Genomic DNA, 13946 nt, shown 5'->3' on the forward strand with positions numbered 1-13946 from the left:
AGAGGAAAAAAGGTATTTATCAGAATTTTGATTGAATAATTTTATGTTGTAGATCACATTAAGTGTGATCAAAGGAAAAACTTGTTCCAAGGGCTACACTTTAAACTCATTATACAAACAGAACATTCATTTTGTTTCTCAGGTTTTTCCTTCAAAGACTGAATTTATCAAAGCATAAAGAAACAACATGCCAGTATGCTCTAGCTAACAACTGTCTACTTTTAGTGGAAGTAAAAAGAAGTTGCATCATTTGCTAGATTTGCACATGTAAATATTTGCAGATAGGTAAAACAAACCATACTTACTCCACAATATTCAAGCATTTGAATGATTTCTTCTTCATACACAGTTTGTGTAAAATACTGTTTCTCCAGCTCTCTCCAGTTCACTGCCTTACTCAGCACTCCCTGAGATGATGAACAAAAGCATTCAGTACACAGGTAAAACCCAGAGGTCATTCTAAAATAAAGATACATGCAGGAAATTGACCTGCTCCTCCTGATTTTTTCAGTGGAATTCTATTCCCAGACAGCCCTCAGAAATATTGCCATCAAAGCACAAGCACACAGGACATGGAATGCCACCTCCCTTGTTGTCAGCCCAACATTTCTGATCATAATCTAATATATTAACAGAAGTCTGGTTTGTAATTTGTTAATTACCGTAGTGAAGACTGCAGAGGCTGTTGACCAGGAAAGACAAGGAATCAATGGCAATGGTTTAGGCCAGTTTGTCACTGCCAGAGAAGCCATCTGGAATCAAAGGCACTTATTACACACTTTTATATTGAATTACTCACAATATGGCAAAAAAACCTCTCTCATCTTCAATTTCTTTGTTTACATGGTATTTAGGAAACACATGGTGCCAAAGAGTTAAGGACTGTGGCAGCTGGATAGACTTTCACTTATTTAGAAGTTACTATCTAATCTCCAGTGATTTTTTAAAAAATAAACATTGTTCTGGAAAGGACTCATCCGAAGGCTGAATGGGATTTGGTTATAAGAACTACCAATGGAATATTTACTAAATATTCCATTAATTACAATTACAATTCAATAACTTTATTTTTAATCCATTAATTATAATTATAATGATAAAAACTCATACAAGTTATTAGTTTTTTAAAACCATTATTAAAAAAGCTTCTATAAAGCTTTCTACCAAGCTCCTGCAGGTTTATTTCAAGGCAAAACAAAGGAAATATATGAGATGGACTATTTAAAATCTTATACTTCCAAAATCTGTATACAAGAAACAAAATTTGAAGAAGAATAATTCTACATGTTAAACACACACTTTTTCTGTACTTTAAGTTTGAATTATTAGTTTTGCATCAGTTTTCAGAACAGATTTTTGTGACTATTCTGTTTATCCCAGAAAAAGCCAGAGCAAGTAAGTTTGATGTACAGAATTCCATACGTATGTTCTTGACAAGTTTTATTTTATTAATACGAAACACCTCGTGTGTGTTTCTAGATGTTCAATTAAGTGGATTTTTGCAACTGAACTATAATTCTATTCTAATTATTTTTATTAATAAAAAGTTACAAGAACACCACACATGCATGTTCTGATTCTCTCCAGTAGCAGAAGTCTCTCCCCTTTAGTAGAACTGAAATCATTCTTACAACCTTCCATTGTAAAACACACTCTTGTGGAGGATCAATATCAAATATCACTTATTTCACAGAAGTTTCTGATTCAGCAGGGTGATGTTGACGTAAACCAGAGGTGCTCTGTACCTTTATGACATTTACAGTTATAAAGCTGTGCTTTAGGGGAATACTTTCCTTTTGGGAAACACTACCATTACCACCATTATTTACACAGCTCCTATCAAACAGAGAAAGGCATGTTGTTTTAATAAGCTTTGCACCTGTGTCTCACAGAGCTGTGATAATCTGCAGAGACACATGCAGTAACATTTTAAATGTGTATTAGTCTTTGAAGCACCTTAGTTGTACACTGCTGGTTTAGTTTGAGTATGCACAGTGTCACACAGAAAATGTTATCCACCTCACCAAGAAATCTCTGATCAGTACCAATGATCCCTGACAGCAAAAGTCACCTCAATTACAACATGCCTACAAAGAGGGGGTATTTCACACAGTGCATTGAAACACAAAGGTTTAAGCAAGAAGAAAGGAGGAAAAGAGAGAGAATCAGCAATCAATCAGTGCAGACTTTCTTTCAGCAAACATTTCTGCCCCCCACCCTTGTGGAAAAAAAAACCAATTATGTGAGAAGTTTATATTCTTATTAAGCCTGCTGGGAGATGGCTGACAAAGGGCTCTATGATTTGTCAGTACATATTAAGGATTACACTAATTCAGCACCACAGAACATGAGAATTGCCAACAATTTGTTTCTCATGACTCTAAGTGTTTATTTAAAAGCACTTCTGAGATCAACACTGTAAAACAAATTATTTCCGTATGCTACACGATCAAATAAGAAGTTAAACCAGAAATTACTGAACAGGAGATATAAAAGCTTACATGTCCTCCCATGGATATTCCAGTCATCCCTAGTGGTCCATAGCCTTCTCTCTCTAGCCAGTGCAAAAGAGCTGCCGACTCTAGAATTAGAGCTCCTCCCATCACAAACAGGTCCGAGACATTTTTTAAACATGACCGTCTTTTCTCCCCAGAAAAGGAAAAGAGAGGGTTTATTTTCTAACATTAGACTCTGACAGTTCTTATCATTCTATACATACTTTTATACACAGCTTCATCACAATCCCAGAGAATTCTGGAGCTGAACTCCTGTTGATTCAACAGGAGCAAAAAGCAAGCCCAGATTTTCTGGCACTTGCAATTTTTCATCCAAATGAGGACTAGAAATAGGCACCTGCCTATGCTTTTAATGTAATATCACTGACAGCTTGGTCTTTTGGAAACAATTACCAACATTAGCATCTCATTAGTAGCAATATTCTGTCCTGTGAAGTTGTAACAGATATTTTAGAAATAGCATCAAAGTGATACAGTCCTAGGCATACACTAGCTCGTTTGCAGAAACAAGGGTTTTTTTTTCTTATTTACCTGTTTTACATCATTGAAAAATTGCACACAACATTTGAAGAGCAATCAGTATGTCAGCTTTGGAAGCACTCATCAGTGTCACTGTAAGACTGAAACTGTAAAGTGGGAAGTTTGTCACGGTATTGAGAAATTCAGGCAGTGTACTGCAAAGCATTAAAACACAGAAGACACACAAAAAAAGTAGAAATCTATTTGGCTGAGCCATCAGAGGGACTCTAAAACTAATAGACCTCTAACTAGGGGAGGGGGACTGAGTATTTTCAGTACCACAGGCAGGTTACAAAGGGCTCCTGGCCCCTCCTGCCAGCATGCCACCATCACATTTGTGACACTCTGAAGCACAAGGACAAAGCTCACTGTGAAGTCACACAGAAATGAACATAGCTGCTGCAGAGCAGCATTTACAGTAATTCTTTAATACAGCTCCATGAGATTCCTCAGCCCTCTGCTGTATTTATTGAACACTGTCACCTGTTTCACTGGTGCTGTGTAAGCCTCTGTTGGAGAATGACAATCACCTCTTGGGGTATTAGACTGAGCACCCCCCACCTTGAAACAATCCTGACACACTGGACAACGGAGAACAGAGTTATTCAATTCTTTCTTCTGCATCAGATTACCCATAACTGGAAATTAACCTACCAATGGATGCATTCCAGCACACACTTTATCCTGTCAGTTTCCTACAGTTCTACAAAAAACACCTTCTCTGTGTCTTCTAGCCACGTTAAATGTCTGAGTTAGGAATAAAAAGGATTAAAACTCAACTCATATCTGGACTTCCAGAAATATGGTGAGACTAAAAGCTTTGCCTCAGACACATCCTGTTGAATTCTGATAATACATCTGTGGTTTGGAAAATGTAAGAAGTAAAAAACCAAGACTGCCTAATTAGGCTTCCAAATTCCAATTTAAGGAACTGACTGAAGAAACAAATCCTGTAAAATACTGAATATTGCATCCTAAAAACTAATCAAGACTAGATTTACTCGTATGCCTGAAAATCCTTAAAAGATCTTGAAAAAGCAAAATCCTAGCAATCACTATAGAAATACACTATCTGAGCAAAGATTATTCAGAGCTGACTGAAATACAACAGCGACACTTGTGCATGCAGTTGTGAGTCAGGAAAATAAAATAGCCCTGGCTTGTACTCACACAAAATGTTTGCATCCCACTCTATACTGCAAGTTCCTCCTGTGCAAACTTTCCTGATCCCTGAGATCTCCTGACACAACACCCAAAGCACTTCAGCCAAGGGCAGACAATTTCACATTGGCAGGTCACAAGTGATTTTTTAAAATGTTCTTTTCTTAATAAGCTCTCAAAGTTTAAGCAACTTTTGGCTCGAAAGAGTAAAAAAGAAAAATGGTATTTTAAAAGCATAGTATCCATAAATGTAACAGGAATACTTACAATTGATCCTTAGGTTTTCTACAGCCATGTAAAACACTCCAGTTAAAGAAAGTAAAAAAGGCTTGATCAAAATTGGTCATTTAAAAAAAACACAGATAAAAAAATAATATGCATAAATAGCAAGAATTATTTGAAATTTGGAATTTAAACTCCGAGTATTTAACTGTCACTAAATTAAATTCAATCTATTTCAATGGTGCAGTTTGCAACATTTTACTGTTGTCAGATAGATGGGTAGGAAAAAAGGGTATCCCGAGATCCTATTTAATGAAACAAAATAATACTGTTATATAAGGTGACAAAAAAACCCTTATTTGTTTTTTAAAAAAACCACTCAAATCTGAAGTGGTAACAGCAAGTTACCTGTCTCCCAGAAGTTACCTGAGATACCACAGAACTGTGTTTCACATAATGGTCATAATTTCTTCTACCCACTGGGTGCCAAAAAGCTGCTATTTTACGAGTGTGAGCATTAGGAGTAGCTCCTGTGTTTTCCACAAAAGGATATAGTAAGGATTTTCTAGCAGCAGGGAAGCCATACAGGCTTCTTTAATCATTGGCCGTGCCATTAACGTGCGTCTCCTCCAGAAGTGCTAAAGACAAGATGCACAAATAATATAGGTAAAGACAGAATTTGATGATTGAATTTCTCAATATCAATTTTACATTTTGCACACTCACATGGTCTCCAGTGCCTGCTAAATGGATGCACACAGGTCTGTGCTTGCCATTCCATCTTCTGGGTACAATGAACTGAAACCTGTGAGAAATGAACACCTATTTTAGCAGAGTAAGAATATCTATTAACAAGCTGCATCAAGAGAAATTAATTAAAAAAAAAAACAACAAAAAACCGTAACAACAGAAGTATTTGTAACCCATGCAGGCAAACTGCCAGCAATTCAGCAACATCATTTTTCATGAACACACTCAGCAAACAAAGGAATCCGAAAGTAGGACAGAAGAAAGGCCAAACAAGAAAAGGAGCCAAGATGAAAGATCATGTTCCTAAAAAAGACTACTACCTCATCATCACAATTTAAACTTTGCAGAGTGGAGAAATGCAACTTCAGATAGAGAGCAGCCTAAACAAGCATGTCCAGCTCTCCTAGGCATCACTGCTATTTTTCTCCTGAAGGCACAACAGCTGAAATTGAAGATTAAGATGAGCAATAAATTAAAAAAAAAAAAAAATCAATACCCCAACATACAAACCATGAAATTATGCTCAACATCAATCAATTAATGTCTTCTGCTGCTACTTATTTACAGTATAAAATACTGAAAAAAACCAATCCCTTCTGAGCCACCACTATTTTCCCCACAAGATGGAGCACTGTTACCTATAAGAGTGTTACACTTCAGGAAATACATGCAGACCATCTTGAGGGAAATGTGTACAGTTTTTTGAAACTGTCACAGCACTGGCCAAAGTAACAATTATCATAACTTGGCTACAAAGCACAAGAGAACAGAGATAAGGAAACTATGAGCATATTGCATTTTCCAAATGGCACTAATTAGTCTGGTAACGTTAACAGACAGTTTCTTTCTCTAACCAGTAGAGGTGGAACAGAACTGATTTCTTCACTATCAACCTTCTTCTCACAGTCTTCAATGTTACATGCTTAAGCACACATTTAAAACACCAACCAGCATCACTGACAAAATTTACAACATCAGAATCAATTTGAGCTGACATACTTTGATGTTTATGTGATTAAATAAACCGAGTCTGGGAAAAAAAATTCATCATGACAGTACAGCTCAGAACTAAAAGCAAACAGAAATTATGTCCCCTTTGCAAACCCACTCCTCATCTGCAAAGAAGTGTTAGTGTGAAACTGCACTGTTAGGGAACCTCCACCTTTCTGTGAGAACATTTCTTTTGTTTTGTTTTCTTTTGTTTCTGTGTGCTTTTATTTTTAATTTTTGTTTTGGTTTTGGGCTTTTTTTGTTACTGTTTTTTTTTTTGTTATGTTTTGGATTTGTTTGTTTGTTGTTTTGTTTGCCAAATAAGAAAGAAACCAGATTCTCTGGCTACAATAAAATAAGCTTGTTACTTTATCTCACACACACACACACACACACAGTTTTCATATTCAATGGAAATGGAAAGCTGGAACGGATCCTTCAAATACAATATGATACAGTTTGATATAAACAGCTTCTCCTGCTACATATAAAACAATAACTGCTGTTCTTCATTTCCAGCATCCCTCTCATTTGGAAAAAAACCCCAAGTAATTAAAAAAACCTCAGGGTATTCCACAGCTTTGTGCAATATGATTTCTAAATTTAAAAAAAACAATAAAGTAATACTCTGCTAGTGAATTTTTTAATACACAAATTGAACTATCACATGAATAAGATCTTACAGATTGTTTGCATTACAACCAATTAGTTGCACAATAAAAGTACTTACAGACCATTATTTCTCTGCAGCAGGAATTTCAGAAATACCTCTTGGTTTCTCTTACCTTGCTACAAGAGATTCGACTGGCAGGATACCTGGGACACAATGAGCCAAGGGGGAAATGAAGTGCCCCTCGAGGATTTTACAGTCTGATTGCCCCTCAACCTGCAGAAAGAATGAGACAATAGCAATAAATATAATGTCAGTCTTTAACTTGCCCTGAAAGCAAATCTCTTAAAGTGGAATTTGTTATAGGATAAAAAACGAGCTTAAAAAACCCCAAAGCTGAGGCCTCCTCTGAAAAATAGGGATACATGTTATCAACAGGGTCAAACCACTTTTTTTCAACTTTACTTTTATTAAATAACCTTTTACAGGATTCAAAGAAAGGTGGAATGCTGTCCCATTTTAAACACATTCAATAACATAGACTAAGTTTTGAAAACTTCATGAGTTTTAACATTTGACATCTCACTGCCCAACTATTGTATTACTAGGGGGAAAAAAAAAAAATTAGTGTCTGTACAGGCACTGCTTTAGTCTCTATTTCCTCCCATTCTCTTGTAGTAGCCTATAAAAGTAGCCTGGTGTTAAGCACCAAGATATTTCACCTTTTTATACCCTTAGGAAAATAAATGTAGTTAAATCACATAATCTTTTGCTTTGAAGTACCTTGTCAATGAACACTGGGTAATCTTTCGAAACCAGCGTCTGGCATTTTTCCCTGTTTCCAATAATCTTTCTGAACTCAACTATTCTGTTGAAAGGAAACAAGTAGAGAAGATTCAGCTTTTAATCTAAAAAAAAGAAGAGACACATTTATATAAAATTTCAGGAGCTAAAGTAAGCTACAAACAAATAAAAGTTACGAAGCCAGCTTTGCATTCACAGACTCAATCAGGCCACCATAGGGTAGGTAGCTACCATAGGATGCTTTTAAGTTAAAAAAGTCTCAGGTACCTTGCTGGGGAACAAAAAGCTAAGAGGCAAATCTGGCTGCTTTCTTCTGCTACTTAAATGGGCTGAAGAGCCACACAGAGTAAATTAAAAAAAAAGGCTCTTCTGAGGTGTACAGTGAGAGGACAAGATTGCTGACGGACATGAACACTGAAGAGGCAATGGTCGTGTGCTGCCGTGTCAGAAATCCCTCCTGGAACAAAGTGAAAGATTGCTTTCACAGTTAAGCACATGAAAAAATAGCCCAGGGAAACTATAAATTATCTTCACCTTCAAGGGATGAAGTGCCCTTCAAGTGAATGGAGTGCCAAGTGACTTGAATAAATGAAGTCAGCTTTGTTTTGAACAGGGATTTTGGCTTGATGCCCTCAAATTGGCCCTTTCAACTTTAAGTACTCCATGACTTGCTCATTCCTATGTTCATAAATACACACTTTACCTGACAAGGTACATCAGTTTTGAGTGAAAAGTACAGAGGAATGACCTTTTCACCTCCCCAACACCACAGAGAACCCAAAGAATGGAGAGAAAACCAGTTCATCACCACACAAAAAATAGCTCTACTTTATAACCTTTGCTTTTCTTATAGAAAACAACAAGTGCACTAAGTATTTCTGAGAAAGCAAGGGTAAAGATGTGAGATGTGAGTCTGGAGGGTAAGCTAAACAAAGAGATGTTTCATTTGACTATGTATCTTCTAAAATACTGCATTTATGTACTTTTTATAGTTAAGTGGATACTGAAGGCTAAATCTTGCCTCTGCTGAGGAATTTCCACCCTTGCTAATGAGCTGAGGACAAAGAGTTAGGATATTAACATTCATCACATCAAGAGTGTGCACACAATTTGAGATTAGGCAGAGTATTCTGTCATTCAATCTCAGATAATGCCTGGAGTATAAAAAATTTAATAATGGAGCTTCACAGTGATGAGTTAACAAACAAAAATAAAACCCCTCCTCCCACAAACCAGTGTGAGGAGTCAGGAGAAGGAAATATTCTTCCTCCTTCATCCAGGTGAAGCTAGGCTGCTGAGGAGCAGCTCATCTTCAGCCCAGTCAGGGGCAACACAGAGAATAAAACTTTCCTCCCCTTTGCAGACCAGCAAGCTTGCCTCCTGCTTCCCCCACCCCTTTGGATCTGAGTAAGGCAGTGAACTGGAGAGAGTTTTTCCCCTGCATGAAGGAGGAACTGTAGCTGAAATCACTGCTAGCAGCAGCAACACTCCCCAGTTTGGTGTGGGTGTGATCACCCTGCAGAGCCCAGGCAAGCCTTGCACTGCTGAGCAGAAGCATCAGCCAGAGGCTCCCTGTACAGAGACACCCCTTGGACTGCAGGGGGATGGAGAGGGGACACTGAAACTCCACTGTGTCCCACCAAGAACCCAAAGGCCTCTGGAAGAGAGGAGTTTGGTAACATTAAAATATCCCATTTTGGATACACACATGGAATAGAACACAGAAATGCTGCCATCAAAACAAACCCCACTGGTTTTGGTTATTCCAATCAAAGCAAACATTCTCATTTTGCAGGAAACTCTGCTGCTTAAGAGAAAAAGTCAACTGAAGACAGACACACAAAGAATCCAAGTGCCATTTCCAGATCAGATCTTCCACATGGACTTAAAAAACCTCCCATAAAACTCCACTGCTATCCAGTGCACAAAATTTTATTTCAGTAGTTTTCAAAGTTCACTTTATTGATTTTCATGCACATAAGAGTGAGCTTATTAAATGCAGGTTTATCACTTCCTATTTAAATACTGCACAATGCAGAATATATATACTGTCACTTCATTTTTATACTTAAGAAATACAAATGCTCAACTTCCAGGTGCTAATCTCAAGAGTAATTAAAAAATAATCAAATGCTTAAAAATTAAGAGGCACTTCCATTTCTTTCTTATTTTCAAGACATCTAAAAAGAATGAGTTTACCACTTTGGGTTGTGAGAGAAACTTCTGATTAAATCTTTCACTTTTAAAACTGATTAGGAAGTTACAGAAAGATAGCCAGAGCCACTTTAATGTTAAACAGAAACAATTCTTCTGCAGAAATTCATCAAGCTTTGTCTTGGAAGAAAATGCTGTTTGAAGTCATTAGATAAACATAAGTAAAAATATCGTTGGACACACAGATATTCTCTCAACAGCCTCTTTAAACAGAAAAAAACTGCAAATCCTTTTAAGACTTCTTTTAAATCCAGTTACTCACTTGGTATAGAAACAAATATCTCTTGAACAGAAACAGCTTAAACACTTTTGGTATTTTAAATACAGGATAGCAACTACTGTTGCTACTTCAAAGGTTGTTTTTTTTTTTACTGTAACATATCATTTCTGCTGTTACTTTTTAACAAGTCACCTTTTCAGATCCTCTGGCTTTCCCCATCCTCGGATGAAAAGTTTAGTGAGGAGAAGCTTCCGGTACAAGACATCTAATTTACTTACACCCATTAGCAGCACACTGTCATCTAGGGGAAAAGCAGAGGGAAAAACAAGGCAGTTAAACTCTACATGAGTGGCAAATTCATTGATTGTAACACAAAGGGGCTTCTTATTCTGGTTTCTGCATTAAGGAAAAGCCATCTAATGTATTACAAAAAATTTAACCTGGCTATTCAAGTCAACTCTTTTCATTTTGACCGAAATATAAAGGCAGTTGATACAACATGTAGGAATTTAAAATGCTAATTAAAACCAGATATTCATTACGCCACAAGCCAGGACTAATCAAAATTACATCTTCAACCAGTCCTAACTGTACTTTACTTAAACTGGTTAAACAAAGAGTAGCACTGATCCCTGTCCTCTCAACAGCTCTTCAGTCAGTGTGGGCTGTCATAAATATGTCTCAGAATGGAGCTTGAAACAATGTTTGGGGTTAAACCACCAGAAGACTTCATCTCTTCATCTTCTTAATGGAGAGAAGGAGAGAGAGGAGGAGGGAAAGAATGTTGTTCCAGTCACTGCTGCTGCAGAGAAAACTGTTTTTTGTAATCTTGCCTTCATTGGTGTGTAAAACGTATATCCCAATCCTCGTTTTATCAATTTCTTTCTAATTCTGCTATTTCTTACAGTTTTCAAAGAATGCTCCTCTCACTCCTTTCTGGGAGGAAATCACACCCTCGAAATCCTCACCAGGATCATTTCTCTTTCAACAAATACACCAAATAGAGCTAAATCTAATGAGATTTTAGGCAAGCTGAGTATTATTTGCAAAGCAATACTTACTGAAGTGAACAGGGAGCCACGGCTGAGCTCTTCCAACAAGGAAGAAAAAAAAAAAAACAAACCCAAATTCTACTAAAAAGGAGAATTTAAATCTGGTTTCTTGGTCAGTGGGATACAGGTTACTCAATTAAAGTCCAGGATTGGTGTACACCTAAGAAAACAACAGATTTAATAATCAAATACTTGGTTAGTAAGTTCACTTCAGGCATTTTCTGGTCCCAGATCCCTCCATACTAAATGTACTCAGTAATCTCATCACACTCCAAAACAGTGATTAATTATATATGGGGGTTTTGAAATTTTATTTTCATCCAAAAGCACTTATTCTGCCACACTCCAATATATTTAAAAATAAACTTGTTCGACTTTAACAAGTCAAAATCGTGGTCAAATTAACAAAAACATTCCTCTGCACTTCTACAAAGCAAATATTTAAGAACCAATATTCAGGGAAAAAAAAAAGGAGAACTCTTTAACACCTAGAATAAATTACTATCGAAAGAAATTATAGGCACTTGAATTTTAGAACAAGCATGCTAGAAAGCCACAATGGCTCTAGGATGGTCCAATCATTACAGGGTAAAAATAAACACATTAAATGAACAGAAAGCCATAGGGGGGATGCTTTGCTTTAAAAGAAGATGTAGATTTTATTTTGAGTCCTAAGTCTGGCCTGACAAGCTCTCTGCTGCACCAAGGGAGTGCCAAAACAACTTTCTAGGCAAGTACATTATATTTAAATGCAATATTGATTGAGACAAAAGCGTTGCCTCATCCTCCCTTCTGCTCCATTGATGGAATGGAGACTCTGAAGTAACCTGGGATATTTCAATTAATCAGCATCAAGATAAAAGCACTACTGGAAAGAGTACAGGAAACGCTAAAACAACAACAACAAAAACACATTCCTAGTATGTGAAGTATGCTGCATAGAACTTCTCAGAAATATCACTGAGATAAAAAATTTGGGAGGATGTCCCCTACTGCATCTCTGTGCCAAAAGGGCAGGACATGCTCCACTCACTGCCCATCCATGCCAAGACAATCACAAACAGTTCTACAGCCAGGAAAGGCAAATCCAGCAGCTGGAGCTTGTAAGTTTATCATTTCACATCAACAGAAGTATTTCAGCAGTGAGGACTTCACATGGGTGAAAGAATCAGGCGAGGCTGTTTCAGAATGAAACCTGGCTTCCTCCACTTGACAGCACACGTGGCACATCCCGATCCCACCGCGAGCCAGGTCAGCTGGAAGCAGTGACCTGACAACGATGCTGTGTGGCCCGAGAGGCAGGATCTGTGCCTACGAATCTTGAATGAATATATTGTTAACACTGAAAGCTTCACACAGAATGATCTGGGAATGGAAACTGCAGCAGATACAACAGCACATTAAGAAGAAACAGAAACAGACACATAAATGCATCCAAAATCCAGCACACAAAAGGTCAGCTGTTGCTTTTTACCCGTGCAAACAGCTTCAGTTACAAGAAAAACACCCCTGGAAAGCACAGGACTTCACACAGTGCAGTTTCTATTCTATACATGGTTGTGAGGAAGCTCCCTGAAAAAACCACGGACTCTCTGTTTGAGAAGGCGGAGCTGTCAACTTCCCTACCCTCCCTATTTAAAAAACCCTCTCTTACAATGAACGCCAGGTCCTCTTCTGATAGAAGAAACGACTGCTTAAAAACCAAAGAAATGACAGAGGTGTCCCGGCAGGGCAGACACAAGCCCCGCAATACCTGCACAGAACGGGACGGACGCCCAGCAGCCACCCAGGCGGATAAACAGCGGGGCCTAAAGCAAGGCTGCGAGCCGCCCGCCGCACGCCTGCCGCGGGCCCTGGCGGGACCCCGACCCCAAACCTGTGCCGTGTCCCCTCCCAGCCTGGGCGGGACCGGCGCTGCCCCAGCGCCCGCGGCGGGACAGGGACACGGCCCCGCGGCCCCTCCGCCCCCCTCAGCCTCCCCCCGGGGCGGGCAGTGCCGTGAGGGGAGCCGCTCCGGCAGCTGCCGCCCTCAGCGGGATCTGCTCCGCCACCGCCGCTCCCCGGGCGGGCGGCACGGCCACCCCCCGGCCCGGCCCGCGAAGGTCACCCGTGCTCACCCGAAGCGCCGCTGGTGCTGGGGCACCTCATGGGAGGGCGGGAGCGGGAAGCGTTGGAAGAAGAAGAGGAGGAGGAGGAGGAGGAGGGGAGGGCGAAGGGCGGGACAGGACGGGACGGGACAGGAGGGGACGGGACGCGCCTCACGCGCGCGGGCCTGGCGAGCGCGCGTGCGCGCGCGGGACACTCGGGCGTGGGGGCGCGCGCGCGCGCGGGAGGCGAGGCCCCGCCCCGCCAGCCCCGCCCCCTCAGCCCCGCCAGCCCCGCCCGCTCAGCCCCGCCAGCCCCGCCCGCTCAGCCCCGCCCCCTCAGCCCCGCCAGCCCCGCCCCCTCAGCCCCGCCAGCCCCGCCCGCTCAGCCCCGCGTGCCCCGCCCCGCCAGCCCCGCCCCCTCAGCCCCGCCAGCCCCGCCCGCTCAGCCCCGCCAGCCCCGCCCGCTCAGCCCCGCCCCCTCAGCCCCGCCAGCCCCGCCCCTCAGCCCCGCCAGCCCCGCCCGCTCAGCCCCGCGTGCCCCGCCCCGCCAGCCCCGCCCCTCAGCCCCGCCAGCCCCGCCCCCTCAGCCCCGCGGGCCCCGCCCCCTCAGCCCCGCCAGCCCCGCCCCCTCAGCCCCGCCAGCCCCGCCCGCTCAGCCCCGCGTGCCCCGCCCCGCCAGCCCCGCCCCCTCAGCCCCGCCAGCCCCGCCCCCTCAGCCCCGCGGGCCCCGCCCCCTCAGCCCCGCCAGCCCCGCCCGCTCAGCCCCGCGTGCCCCGCCCCGCCAGCCCCGCCCCCTCAGCC

General features: G+C 41.1%; 1 protein-coding gene across 3 annotated transcripts in view; it reads right to left on the reverse strand.

Annotated features, from left to right (window-relative positions):
* Window positions 1–13379, reverse strand: part of ABHD18 (abhydrolase domain containing 18) — a 17217-nt gene extending 3838 nt beyond the window's left edge. Inside the window, exons 1-11 of one of the 3 annotated variants that reach the window (XM_066318168.1) lie at window positions 13176–13379; window positions 11068–11218; window positions 10199–10307; window positions 7552–7636; window positions 6944–7044; window positions 5145–5223; window positions 4970–5056; window positions 4464–4489; window positions 2502–2640; window positions 663–752; window positions 306–407 (exon numbers count right to left, since the gene is read on the reverse strand). In XM_066318168.1, the coding sequence (XP_066174265.1) occupies window positions 306–407; window positions 663–752; window positions 2502–2640; window positions 4464–4489; window positions 4970–5056; window positions 5145–5223; window positions 6944–7044; window positions 7552–7636; window positions 10199–10290 (801 nt within the window). In that variant the 5' untranslated portion in view covers window positions 10291–10307; window positions 11068–11218; window positions 13176–13379. Of the gene's footprint in view, window positions 1–305; window positions 408–662; window positions 753–2501; window positions 2641–3047; window positions 3071–4463; window positions 4490–4969; window positions 5057–5144; window positions 5224–6943; window positions 7045–7551; window positions 7637–10198; window positions 10308–11067; window positions 11524–13175 lie in introns of those variants that run through there. The other 2 variants (XM_066318169.1, XM_066318170.1) reach the window with 2 other exon arrangements.
* Between the last annotated feature and the right edge of the window lie 567 nt (window positions 13380–13946).

This window comes from Sylvia atricapilla, chromosome 4, assembly GCF_009819655.1.
Source record: "Sylvia atricapilla isolate bSylAtr1 chromosome 4, bSylAtr1.pri, whole genome shotgun sequence".
Taxonomy (NCBI): Eukaryota; Metazoa; Chordata; class Aves; order Passeriformes; family Sylviidae; genus Sylvia; species Sylvia atricapilla.